Genomic DNA, 14205 nt, shown 5'->3' on the forward strand with positions numbered 1-14205 from the left:
AGTGTTACTTGTCAAGTGAGTCACATCCTCAAGACAGAAAAACATTTAAACTCATCCTTAGATGGAGCTATGGAGTATGATTCAGGCAACATGTATGGAATATCTAGACCCATTCCTAATGAGGAAAGGAAAAGAAGCAGAGGCTATGCTCTCATACAGAAGGGCACTGCATGTGACAGACTCAAATTTGAAAAGTAATCATTCAGGACTGGTTGGAAAAGAGAACTACATACCCAAGGGCTAACAATAACAAAAAATAAAGCCACGGACACAAATTAAGAGGCATCTAGAATGCCTCCATTACTGGGCACTGAGTATGAAAGAGGGACGGGTAGGGTGAAAAAGCTCTAAGACCAGAAAAAGCAGGAGTATGCTGTCTTTGAATGCCTGCAGTATACACCTGTCTGTTAGTTTTTCATAGCATAAAACAGCTGATGTCTACCACATTATTGCTACATTACAATATTCTGTTGCATCTGCAAAACAGTCACTACTCTTTGCTGCTTCACTTTTGATCAACTGCATCAATGTTAACACCTGAATATTTTAAAATGTGAATTTCCTCTACTTTCCCTGCACTTGTAATGGTATCCAGTGTTTAATCCAGTGTTTAATTGTTAAGAAACAAATCTCTCATCAAAACAACAGCCAAAACTAAGTTGGGTATTGTCTGCATGGAAACTGGCCTTTTCAGGATCTTTGATCATGTGTTTTCTATTCGATACGTGAGAAAGAATTAGTAGCAAAACACTGAAAACAAAACTCAGAGAGGAAAGTTAATTTATTTGTCTAGAACACAAACTAAGTTGAGATACCTTAGTTCAGTCAAAGCTTCTGCAGTTTCCTCGTAAGCCTGGACTTCATAAACAAATATTCCAAGTCTGTCTATCTACAAAAATAGGATGGACAATTCTTGACTTTCTTCAGATATCAAGTTAATTTACAAGTCCTTGAAGACAGATGAAGAACAGGAAGTGATCCTATATCCCAATACACTCCACCATGTTTCCCAAGTGTACTGGAAAAGAGGAATATGAGCCTTCTTTGGAAAGGTGCACTGGAAGGCTTATTACCATCTCTTGGAGACAGGGTATGCATTTACATCACCATGATTGCCATGGTACAGAATCCTGGACTGCTGCTTTTATACGGCATGACCGATGATCTGAGAGTTGTAGTCTGCTGTCTCCATTCGCAGAATGTACGGGATGATGCTATCGATCTGAACGTTTCCAATTAGTCCTGCAAAGAACAGCTCTTCAGTGATGGCAGCACTCATCAGCCTCAGAGCAGGCAATCGGAGAAGAAGTCTAGATAGTCTGGAAAATAAGTTTGGTGAAAAGTGTTACTTAGCAGATCACACATTTTAGTGTTACTCTCCATGATGTTATTAGTTAAAGAAGAGAAAAAACTGACAATGGACACTACTGGTCAAAATTTGCTATATCTGGTTCATGAAAGGCTTAAATATTTAAATCAGTAGAGCATTAAACTTATGTTTAGTCATGTCTTGAACAGTACAGAAAATGTGAGGTTGCCTGTCAATGACATGTACTATATATAATATTTGGACTTAGGACTAAATGAGGAAATAGTCCAAATACATGCAATTCAAATTGAACGTTACCAATATTTATTTCTGATATTTCATTTTAGAAATTAATAATGAGATGACAAATAATACTCATAATTTGTATGACCACATGCATAATATTTCAAGTGTTCTAAAGGTAATTTCTTAACTTTAAGGAGGTAAGAAGAAAATGTACATATCTATTACATGAAATACTGTACAAATCAGTATCACCAATGACTCTGAAAAGAGAATCAATCAAGTAAGCATCTAAGATTACAGACCTGTACGTATCATCTGGATATGCCTTTGTTACATAGTCTTGGAACTCCATGTAAGCTTTTTCTTGAAATTTCTCAATCTGTACCACATTTTCTAGACCTGGGTGATCTGAAAAAAAATCTCTTCTTTGTTATACCTGTTCTACAGAAAATGAACTAAAATCCATACAGATTATTCAGTTGCCAACATACTGAAGTCATTATGTGGTACCTGCAGCAACTTCAGTTTTAGTGGTAGACACTACTTTACCTCCTTATATTTCTCTTTCTTTACATTTACACATTTTACTTAACTTTCCATAAATAAAATCAGACATTTTAAAGGGTTCAAATAAATTCAGTGCTTGAAATGTTGTTCAACCTACTACAAATGTTTACATTAATCTTGATGATACAACTCTGTTCTCTGTGTAGCAGTAAAACAGGATTGTTTCAATGCACTGACATTTTCTGGAACACTGGATGCACAAATAATATTTAGGTGAAAAGTGAAGGATAAAATTAAAATCAGTGGAAGAAGCAGAATAAAAAGCTGTGAACTGTCTGTTTCCTAAAATGTGTAGAAAATAGCACCGAATCATAGAATACACTGAGTTAGAAGGGACCCATCAGTATCATCCGAGTCCAGCTCCTGGGCCTGCGCAGGACACCCCAAGAATCACACCATGTGCCTGAGAGCACTGTCCAAATGCTTTTTGAACTCAGGCTTGTATGTAGCAGATGGTTCTTTTTCAAATATTTGGTGCAAAAATTTCAAGTGTGCTAATGCTAATTTTTAGCAGTGATTTGAACACTTGAAATATAAGTGTTGCTAAAATGAAAGGACATCAACCTAACTGTCAAGTCACTTTCGGAAATTATTATCCAGTAATTCTGAACTCTCTACATGGTCTGTAATTTTATTATCCATCTATCTATCTGAATGCAAAAATTTTACTATCATAGTAGCATGACAAATCATGTAGATGAAGAGTTAGTATTGACATGCAAAACGCATCACTTCATGGCACTGCTTTTAAAGCCATGTCAGGAACACAGGAAGAAGTGAACTGCTGGAAAAAGTAGTTTGAAGACCACTGTTCATACATTTGCAACCATTTAGAAAGATGTCTTCTTGGCACACTCTTTCCACTAATCTCTTTGCCCAAGGCTGTCTTGTGGCAATCAAACAGCTGGCTTGGCACAGCTGAATCACCAGGGCCTACTAAAGCAGAGGTTCTTACCTTAGGGCTCTGGTGTATGCAGAGCCCAGCTCCATCCTGCAGCAGAGCAGTAAAATCCCTACAATTATAATTTCTGGCTTGTGAGTCATTGCCAGGACATCCCTTCTGTTCAAGCTACTAAACATAACTTTCACGTGTATGAAGATTTTGTTACATGGCTCACAGTATCAAGAGTACTGACAACACATTGTCATTAAAGCAGCTACTCATTAGTAATGTGAATTTGAAAACATCAGCTAAAGAAAATTTCTCTCAATCATGTGACCGGACAAGACTTTTCCCAAGACATTTTTCCTTCTACCTTTTGTGTTGTCAAATATAATTGGAAGGAGACAAATAAACCTCATTTGTTTACGTATTTACATAAACAAATACGTAAATACTACTTTGCAAGTGAAAGGTTCCTAGAGAAGTATTTTTAGGTGCCTATCGGGACTGATTTTTCCACACAGGCCAGAGAATTCTATCATAAATCCTAGTGGACATCACTCTAGAAAAATGGACTTGAGGTATTCTCCCATAATTTTGTTTCTTTCCTGGAGGAACCCCTACCAGTTCTCAGTATAGGAATGCCATGAAAGGACTATTTTGGAGTTACATCTCCTGCAAGCATTATCTACTAAAATTAAACCAGCAAACACCCTCCTACCATCCATTTAAAGAAGACTCTTCTGTAATAGTTGTGTATTTGCAACTGGTTCAGTCCTCAGCAAAAAAAAAAATGCAAACATTTTCAAGCATGCTTAATATTGTGTTTAAACTCAGTGGGTTTAATGGTGAGTCCTGCTTATCAGCAAACTGAAACTGTTTCAGTGATACAGTGAGCTGTACAAGTGAACACATAAAACCATGCAAGACTCTCCTACTCATGAGGACTGACAGCAGGATTATGTTTTATAGTGAAAACGCTCAGGATCTGATTTTCTTTAGTGATCCACAATACAAGAATATCACAGTAGGAATATCCTCTGGAAATTTATCATCTTTCCTGAAGGGTTCTGACTCTACTTATGCCACCTCTTATTTGCAAGAATGTCTTTCATCTCAGAAGTCTTCCATTACTGCTATATATATATATATATCTATATATCTATATCTAGGTAGCAATGGAAGATATGCAGGATTTTGTTTGTGCACTTAGATGAATACCATGAATTCCTGCTGATGCTGCCACTTTTACTGGGAGTTGTAGATACTACGTATAGAAAAGATCATGCAAATCTGAGGGAAATGGCAAAGCAAGAACCTCACAATATATAAATTCTATATATTAGAAAACCTGCTTAAAATTTACATTTTGGAAGTGTCCAAGTTCCAAAAGATTTCCTCACATCAACTAATTTTTCTGTGTAAGGGTGAACTGCAACTGGAAGGAAAAACCAAGTTCTTCTTGCATCTAATGAGTCTGCAGAACTGACAAAAACTGAATACCCAGATCTCCTCCATGTCCTACACTACTGACAGGGGGCAGGTCACTAAGATTCTGTTGGAATTTTCACATCTGCTCCAATCTTTTCTACAGGACATCAGCATCTACAAAAGGCAGAGCAACAAGGATTAAAGAAGCTGCTGGTGCTTTTTAGATCTTCTCATGCAAAATGGAGTAACTGAAGATATACTTTCTAAATGTGACAGTGAAAAATTCTTGGAGATAGAGAAGTACTTGAGATTTGTACATTTTTCTTTCATTAAAAGACTTGGGTTTGACTTTATATTAAATCCCAGTTCTGAATGATGAATCTAAGGCCTGCAGGATGCTGATACAATACCTGAATGCCTTTTGTGAAAAGTTAATTTGACAACTTTCAAATAAAGAAAATTAATTTTGTAACTTTTTGCAGTCCAGGCATATGGGTTACACAGTCTGATTACTCAGTAAATATCTACCATAACCAGAGGACTCTTTCCTCTATATTGTAAACTAATCACCCAAAAGGAAAGTAGTTATATTACCTGCACTGTCTAATGTATGTCCATTAATGCTACTGAGAGTACATTAAGCAAATACTGTTTAGAAGACAGAAATAATAACATAAGTGAATGTTTGTGGTGTTCATTCACCAGAAATGCTATATGCATTGTCTGTGTGGACAATGTGTGGAGGGAGATGATGTTTCTGTAATTCTGAATGTGAGAACTGCTGCCCAGATAGTCTTTCATATATTAAAATCCCAATTTCAATCCGTCTCATCTGGATGTACTTCAGAAAATTAAACTACAGGTCTTCAGAAAATGGACCCCAGAAAGGAGGCACAGAATTAAAGGCAATCAATAAATAAATTAAAAAACCCAAAACAACCAAAAACCCAAACCCAAACCAACAAAAAGCATGAGTGACAGAACCAAGAATAAAAATCTACAAATAAAAAGAATAAAAGTCCCCCCCCGCAAAATCCCCAAAGCAACATTCAACTGTTTACATTAGATTAACCCTCCTCTTCCTACAGTCCTTACACACCTTCCAAGATTCTTCAACAAATGAGGCAATAACTGCATATAATGAAACAGTTATATGGCAACAATTAGCACAGATTAAAATTTTACATTTGGAATAATTACCTACCAGGACTGAAGAGGACGATTGCTTTCAAATATGCATATTCATATCCATCTAGACACAGCTTAACCATGCTGTTACAAAACTCTTGCAATTTGAAGACATGCTCCATTACTAGTCTTCCTCTGTCTGTTGGCAGCTTATCTAAATCAAGACACGCATAAATAAAAAATCCCAAGTCAACACACATGCAAAAAAACATGGTCACACTGGAATTTTAAAAAGAATTCTTTTATTAAATTCAAACAATGGGAAATCTACGCCATCTATAAATTCCTATTTGGTCTGAATAATCCTCACACCAACAATTACGGACTTTTTTTCCCCCCTCTTCCAATTAGGGCTCTTCCTGCCACTAATGCTTCCAGTAATCAGGCATGGACTAGAGCTTGAAATGATCAAGGAAGGAAGAGGCTACTTGTAAGTAAAGCATACACTGCTACTGCAGACCTGTGCTCTGTGTCTAAGGATCTGGTGCCACATGGTAGGATAGTGTACATGGGTTATTTTAGTCAAAGACCGTGCCACTGCTGGGAAAGGTGTACTATACACATTCCCTGATTTGCACTGAGGGGAATGTGGTTGGTGCAGAGCTGTTCCCCTGAGTCAGCAATAGCAAAGCAGCCTGAAAATCCTGTTCCCTCCATAACCCATCAAATTAAGAGTCCCTAGACCCCAGAAACTTGGTATCTCTTGGAGATACTGCAGCTGGCATCCTGCACAACTGGTTCTTGCAGTCAACCTGAATTCCCAATTTAAATGGTAGAAATATGCATTTGTAAAGACTAATTACTACAATACCCTTTTGGTAAACATACTTCAAATATTACATAGACCAAAATTTCCAGATTCCATTTGTATCCATCCTAGAGACAATCACAGATTTGTTAGTATCTTTAGCTGATCTAGTACATCTCACGATTTGATCAGTTTGTTTTAAACTATCGTTATTTATAAGAGGATCTTGTGGATGTTTTTAAATCATGAAAACCCCTCAGAAATAATTCTTTAATTACCTTATCATAAAAGAAGATGAAAAATCTATAGTCTGGTGGGCTGTTTTTCTCCCATTTATCATCGGCATTTGCATAGCATCAACAACAATGAATTTTCATACCCCTAACAGCAAACAACTCAAAAATTTAGTTAAATCTGAAAATGCTTAGATTTTTGTATGTACATCGAAGTCTCTGCAAGAATATTTCTCTGCCTGTTTTTAGGGGTTCTTACATACATCAACCTTAAAAATAATGTGTTATGACTGAACAGATGAAGACTATACTATTATTGACTGGTTAGCTTTTAGTGCTGACAATCTTGTGAGTGTCCACAAGCACACAAAGATTAGCTAAAAGACTCCCCTCCTGCTCAGAAGAACAGAATTAAAGAGGCCAACTGACATGTCTTTCATTTGAATGAAAAATATGCCAAAGATGCAGCACATAGGATTAACAAGGAACAAAGTGTACTTAGTGAAGATCTGTCAAAGACTTGCACGTAGACTAAAACTAATACACAGAAGTCAACAAGCCAAGTTATGTAAAGGAACTGCATCACCAAGTTGGCATTCAGCTGCTTTGTGTCACAGCTATGAAGAGCAAGGACAGGTGGGTCGTTCTTTACTTTGTATCCTTCATACAGAGGAACCATATTCACAGTACTCTTCTGTTCTTAACACTGATGCTGCCCAAAATATTCCTAATTTGGGCTGATGACATTAACAGAACTGCATAACACTATTAGAAATTACAGCACACAGTAAAAACACCCCCAGTAAATGCTAATCTATATTAGGCAGACAGATTATTTATATACAAAACTAAAAATAGTATGTATATCTTTTTTCATTTGGAGGTAAATATTAGCATAGCTGACTTTTGCAAAATTACTAAAAAATTCCATCTTGTGGACTGTAGTTGCTAGTATCATTTTCTTTCAATATTAATATGAAATTCTTTAAACAGTAAATTTACATTAACAACTGAAGGATAAATAAAAAGCTTCTGTGCAGTTCAAAACTTTAAAAATATTGAGTAATTCCCCAAGTCTGGCATGTGCATATTATACACCTTACCTTGTTGTAAACTGCCTTGAAGGTGATTAACAAATGCAGCTAAGATCGTTGCCACATTCATAACTTGTGAGCATTGTGCTAGACCAAGTGTAAAAAGTTCATTCCAGCAGGCTTTTACTAATGATATGCTGTTATCCTGTCTATTAAAAAGCACAGTAATTTAGTAAAACCAGCTATTTGCATTCACACTTTTTTTAATTTGAAGAACACTTCATAAAACATTAATTCAATCATTACAACCAATACCAAAATGAAGTTCTGCATCATTTTTCTTTGCATGCTAGAATTAAAATACCTGGTTTAAAGTGACTTTTGTGAAGCAATAAATTTTTGCTTAAATGACCTAAAAGGAGATAGATTTCTATCACAAAAGCAAGCTGAAGTTGCAGTAAATGACAACTGTCTCAGTGTACTCCATCATGCTAGTTTTCTTAGGATTTAGAACAACTTTTATATGCACGGACAAAAAAAGATTGCACTGTTCCTGTATTGTGGATGTAGAAGTGACTCAAAGGCCTTTTTTTTTTCACTTGAAAACTGACAGGTTGGTATAACTTTTTAATTAAAGATACAGGTGAAATGGAACATGTGTGATCAAGCTTCTGAGCTTCCTGATTGCTACTTTCTGCATCCCTTTCAAGTTTGGAATAAGGCCTGAAATACGGACTTCCAAGTATAAATACCAGTCATAAGGATTTCTTTGCTGTAGCTTAAAATTAAATATATCAATTCATATTCAGCCACTTCTGTATTAGTAACCTAACTTTCAGTAATGCCAAGCAACTCTAACTCACAGAGCTTAACAAGAGCTCAGTACCTCAGAAAGCAAATCCTACCAGAGAGGAGTCAAATTCAGGTCCCAGGTTTCACAGTTTTAGCCAGTGAATATAAATAATGGAAATTTAAAAGTACAAGATCTATCAAGAAGAAAAGCATATTAAAGCTAGGATTTCAACTACAAAAATACAGTGGAATGGATTTTTGCAAGGATGTTGATGTAGTCTTCCAGAACATTTCTGATGATTTACTGCAATACTAAGATGCCAAATGACAGGTGAACACAGACTTGTCCTTAACTGGATTACAGAGAGCTTACTGAGAGCAGTATTTTTTACTATGATCAAGTTCTTGTTATGGTAGACATGATCCAGCACATGCAGCTTCTGCACATATTTGTCACATCTTCATTCATCTCCTTTAACATAGTCCAAGGGAATCTGCTGAGCACCACTGAAAACAGGGTGTGCTGGCTACGTATCTGATACGTGTGTGTAGATAAATATATCACCTAGAGCATCTTTATGGCTGATCAAACTTAGACCAAAACCACTTCTTAAGTTTGCTTAAGCAGCCTCACAAAACTAAGAGGCTGTAACCAGCTTGGTGAACGTTTCAGTAGGAAACTCTCTCGTGTACAAAGATGCCTGTGTAGGAATATGAACTAATCAGTACCTGGCATCATTAACTACATCATTAGGTCAAAGTCAGCTATCCTGCTGTGACTAAAGGAGAGTGTTGCCCAAGGGAGGAAACAACCAAGGTACAATTATCCATCTTCCTTACAAAACCATTACCCATCATGCTCCATGAATTTCCCTTCAGTTTAAAAGTGAAATGAGTCACCCTTCTAAAAGTCAAAATTATAGGATATAATGTGTTCAAACTATAAATGCTGCATTAATTTCAAATAAATCTCCACTTGAACATAGTTTGCATTTTAAGCACTTCAAAGGAAAACTGAATTTATGTCATTTATATACTATTGCCCATGATACTGACTGGGTCTATAAATGCTGTCACAGGTGAATATTAACACTATTAAAGCAGCTTACTCCTCCATATTTTTACCTCAAGCAGAAAAAGATATTGTGAAGTAACAGATAAAAAGAGCATGTGCAGATTTTTCTTGTTAAATCTTTTTGGAGAGAGAGGTCTTTGTACTACAAAGGAGCAATTTGCATTTGTTGTTAGAATATTAACTTGTACTAATTTGCAGTGTGTCTCTGTAACAAAAACCTTTTAAAAACTCAGAATGACATCATGTGCTATGCATTTTGAAATTCTCCAGGGCAACTATTTCTACCAAAATAAAGCATCATATTTACCTATTTTTTTTACCCTTACTGTTCTTTAACTTTATAGAATATTCCTTTCTCCTCCAAAACACAGGCTTAATTACACACAATAGAGTATCTTTCCTTAAAAAGTGTAGAATCATTTGGCTTAAGCATCTGAGTAAACACAAATGGTAATCACAGATCATCCTGCTTCTGACAGCTTTCCTGGAAAATGGGACAATCCCCCATTTTAAAAAGGTATTCTCTTTGCTGTGACAGTCACAGGCTATTTTGATATTGAATTAAACAGAAACACTGCAGATGAGAACAAACTAACATGATTTATTCTCCATTTGTGTCAGAGCTGATACAGTATCTTTATTTGTTTGATCTATCTTCATAACATTACTTCTGAAATAACATAAATCAGTTCTCCCCGTGCGGTTTTGAGATTTTTTTCATGATGATCAGCAATGGACTACAAAACTAAGCGTAAGAATTTTAAGTGATACACTGAATTCTGATGGAGAAGCAGGATGTTATACAAACTGCAAAAACAATAGTAAGAATTGCCTTTTCGTTACAGGAGCCATTTATTTTGGCAAATCTTCTGAAATTAGACAACTTCATTCTGAATGTTTGCTGAACCTAGCTAACCATTTTCTTCATGTAGGTTATTAAAGGCAAAATTATTACTAGTAATTCACCTTATAAGGATAAAAATATTTGGGGATTCCGACTTCTTTTTGGTGATTGCCTGATAAGCATCAGGATGTAGCACAGGGCTGTAGCTATTAAAAAGCTGATAGGAATTCCTATTTTCTCAAAATACATTTAAGAAGAAGCAGTGTGCGGGCATTCAATTGTTTTAAATCTACTCCTTTTTCCTTCAAAACCCAACCAAAGCCCTGAACTGGACTCAAACTGGGAGTAGTTTTGCTGCAGAAAATTTGCCTTACTGATTAAGATTTATAACAGTGTTAATTAGTAGTTTTATATTTTAAAAAGTCCCCAAAGAAGACAGCAAAAACCAAAACTTAAAAAGCACACATCCACAATGTAAGTGAATAGAGTAACTTAACACTTACCCTAAAGCTTGGAAAGATGGAATGGAACGTGCCCAGTGCATGGACAAGAAAAGCAACCTGGAGGCAGACTCGCAGATATAGTGAACATTAAGATAATCAGGCATAGGAGAAGGCATGGTGAGCTGCAAGAAAAAAGTAGGAAAAAAAAAAGAAATAAAGAAAAAAGTGCAAGACAGTTATTTTACTTTCTTCATAATATGCTTAGGAAAATTTCAGTCTTTTGAGTTTCTTTAAGTGAAGAAATAAAATTGTTTTTTAAATAAACATGGTATAATCCTGACACAAAACAGAATAACTACCTTTTGCATTATTAGCCACACCACTATATGCTGTATGTAATATAACTACAAAGAAACAAAAAAGACAAAAAGTTTGATTCATAGATGAAGATTCATGTCTGGGACAACTGGAGATGGAAAATTTTAAAACTTGACTTCTGAGACATTCTCAAAGAAAAAGAGAGAATAATCACTGTAACTGGAATGAAGTTGCTTACATTAGAGGAGTTACAAATCCTGGAAAGAGAGAGTGAGTGTGTGTGTGTATGAGAATTCTATTTCACAAAACATCTTTTATTTTTAATTAATATTTTAAAAATAAATACATGAGAAATTTTTTGTTGTTTGAGTAAAACACCTAATACACAGCTGCTCCCAAGTCCAAAAAATATAACCAACATACATCAGAAAGGACCCTTCTCAATGTTAATAATTAAAATCAGTGATGTTACCTGCATATGTGAAGAAAGAGATTTGACCCAAAATAGCTTAGAACTTGTAATTCTGTCTTCAGAAATTAATACTTTTTAATGTAATGTTCTGGCTAATGCAATTTTTTAAAAAAACCCTGACTTTTGAATTAAAGATGTTTATTTGAATGATCAAAACAGATGCTGATAAGAGGGGTAAAATTTAACCAAATGCCTGTTACTGAGTAAGTTTTCAGATAAACAAGCTTTTTGATTTGTCCATGAAAATTATGATGATGAAAGAAAAGACAGAAGGAATTGCTGCAGGCTTGTAAAATGAGAAATAAATCCAGAAAATATATGGCTAACTAACACAGAAACTGTAGTTAAGTCAATTAATACCATACTAAAACAGGGTATCTACACAAAGAAGAAACTGACAAATACACTTAGAAGTCTCAAAATGCAGTTGCAGATTGCATCAGATACACCCATTAACAAGTGAGAATGTGGATGCTGAACCTGCTTCATGCAGTGAAATGCTGACTCCATGCAAATTATTTGTCTATGTAAATCCTTTTGCACGGATTACCCTCTACTTTTAAGGTAAGAAACTATAAAATAACTAGTGCAGCTGAACCACTGCAGAGCACAGTACTTTTTCCCAAAGAGTTAACCAGTGAACAAAAGCAGTTCATTCATTGGAAATGAATGCTAATACCTGAACAAATACTCCTCTAAGAAATTCAAAATAAAATTTAATCAGATCATTATTGTACATTACTATGTCAAAATAGTTATAAAGAGTCAACAGTAAGAAACTATTCAGTACCCTGAATGCTACATGAGCATCACTGAGTAGTGGCCCCTCTATTTCAACAATGTTCAAGCTTGTTTCTCCACCAAGCAGCTGTGCACTGGCATCAATACTTTCAGAGCTCTGGCATGCTGTGCTCTCTCCTGGAGTTAATGCTTTTGCAAGAGTATCAAATGCCCTGTGAGATCACAAACAAACAAAAAGAAAATTTCATTTTAGAGACCGTTTCAATTTAAGAGGAACCTGCACAAGTCTGAAACCTGTAAGCAGAAGTCTGTTTCAAAGAGTGAGATTTGGAAAATAAAAGTCAGTAGTGTGCTTTTCCTGATATTCCATCGAACTCTGAAACAAAAATTAGCAGCAGATCCTGTTTACACTAGTTGCCAACAAATTCACAGTTTTGACATATTGGTTGTGCTGCTGAATCACAGTTTGCTTTTCAAGATCTCTTTAGTGATGTTCACTGAGAGCGCTGGCATGAGCGTTTTGAGGACATAATCATCAGACTGCTGTTACAGTCACTTAGTGCACATGTAAATTTTACAGGCTTTTACTGCTATGAAGCACAGAGTAAGATTTTTTTTAAGTAATGACTTGTAGTTAGATTTTTCAACTTAATTTGAAAAGACTGTTTCCAAGTATGTAAGAGAAAGCACTGCCATGCTTTCAATACAATCCTGAGTACCCTCTGCTGTGTGGCAGTGACTCTTGGCTTTCACAAGCACAAATGCTAGAGGGCAGATGTCAGGACAAGCACAGATGTATTACTCAATATTTTGCTGCTTGATAACACGTGTTGTTTTTCTGTTCATAAACACACCTGAGAAGCACAACTGACACACCCTCAATCAAAAATACACAGACTTGATCACTGCCAACAGACAGATGATGTATCCTAGGAATGGCATCATTTCTATAGTGTTGCATGAAAAACCTGTGCACTGAGGTCTGAGATTTTTACAAAAGTTGATTATCAGCTTGTGTGTAGAGCTCATTCTCAACTTACAGACATGTTTATTACCACAGCGTCTAAAATCACTGATTTAATGCCAAAGTTTCGGTAACTTGGCCACCTTCTCTACCCCCACACTTCCTAGCTAGATGAATTCACTAACATGCTGAAAAAATCGAGCTGTTTGACATAACTACTCACAACCAAATGAAATATCACAATGAAAGAGCTGCTGACACTACCTCAAGGTTTGGGATGGTAAATGAACTACTTTTTGGTCCTCACTAGCCTGCGTACCCTTGATGAGTACACATGAGGGTGACTGGGGCATACACAAGTGGACTATACAGACATACCTGAGCCATCTTCTGTCTCTGGTATATGCAAAGTTGCCACAAAGGGAAGGCATTCATGGCTCAGCTCTAGAAACTATGCTATAGACTCCTGCTCGAAGATCTGAATTTCAGGTCTTCCACAATTCACTCTTTGCAGTCTTAGACAGAACAGGTGAACACAGCAGCTCAGTGACAGCTGCTTTTTAGGAAACAACAGAATCTCTGCAGGGCTCTTCATGTGGCAGGAGCAGAAATTTAAGAGAGGAACCAGACTTCCCCTTTCCCCAAAAGGAAAATATGCATCTGTCACTATCCTGTATTTATTCTAGCACAGGCTGAAGAGTCCTTTTTAAATAGTGTGGGCACGTACACTTGTTAACCATGTCTGCCCATACTTTTTTCCCAACTCATTCTTCAATGTTGCTTTCAAAGAAATCTTCTCCCTCCTATCTCATAAACTGCCAGTAGTAAGCCAGCAGAAGTCAGTAGCAGCTTTGCTTCCTCATGTCTCAGCAAGGTTAGTCCTTTCCCTACATGAAGCCCCAACATGAGCAATGACT

The 14205-nt window shown here is 36.2% G+C and overlaps 1 protein-coding gene across 10 annotated transcripts in view; it reads right to left on the bottom strand.

The window, feature by feature from the left end:
* Nucleotides 1-763: 763 nt before the first annotated feature.
* Nucleotides 764-14205, bottom strand: part of NR2C1 (nuclear receptor subfamily 2 group C member 1) — a 48068-nt gene continuing 34626 nt past the window's right edge. For 9 of the 10 annotated variants that reach the window (XM_069000274.1, XM_069000238.1, XM_069000265.1 and 6 more), the window contains 6 exons: nt 12374-12536; nt 10854-10975; nt 7709-7848; nt 5641-5778; nt 1858-1963; nt 764-1319 (listed from right to left, as the gene is read on the bottom strand). In XM_069000274.1, coding sequence (XP_068856375.1) covers nt 1145-1319; nt 1858-1963; nt 5641-5778; nt 7709-7848; nt 10854-10975; nt 12374-12536 — 844 coding nt within the window. In that variant the 3' untranslated portion in view covers nt 764-1144. The remainder of the gene's footprint in view (nt 1320-1857; nt 1964-5640; nt 5779-7708; nt 7849-10853; nt 10976-12373; nt 12537-14205) is intronic. The other variant, XM_069000306.1, reaches the window with a different exon arrangement.

Source organism: Aphelocoma coerulescens, chromosome 1A (genome assembly GCF_041296385.1).
Source record: "Aphelocoma coerulescens isolate FSJ_1873_10779 chromosome 1A, UR_Acoe_1.0, whole genome shotgun sequence".
Lineage (NCBI taxonomy): Eukaryota > Metazoa > Chordata > Aves > Passeriformes > Corvidae > Aphelocoma > Aphelocoma coerulescens.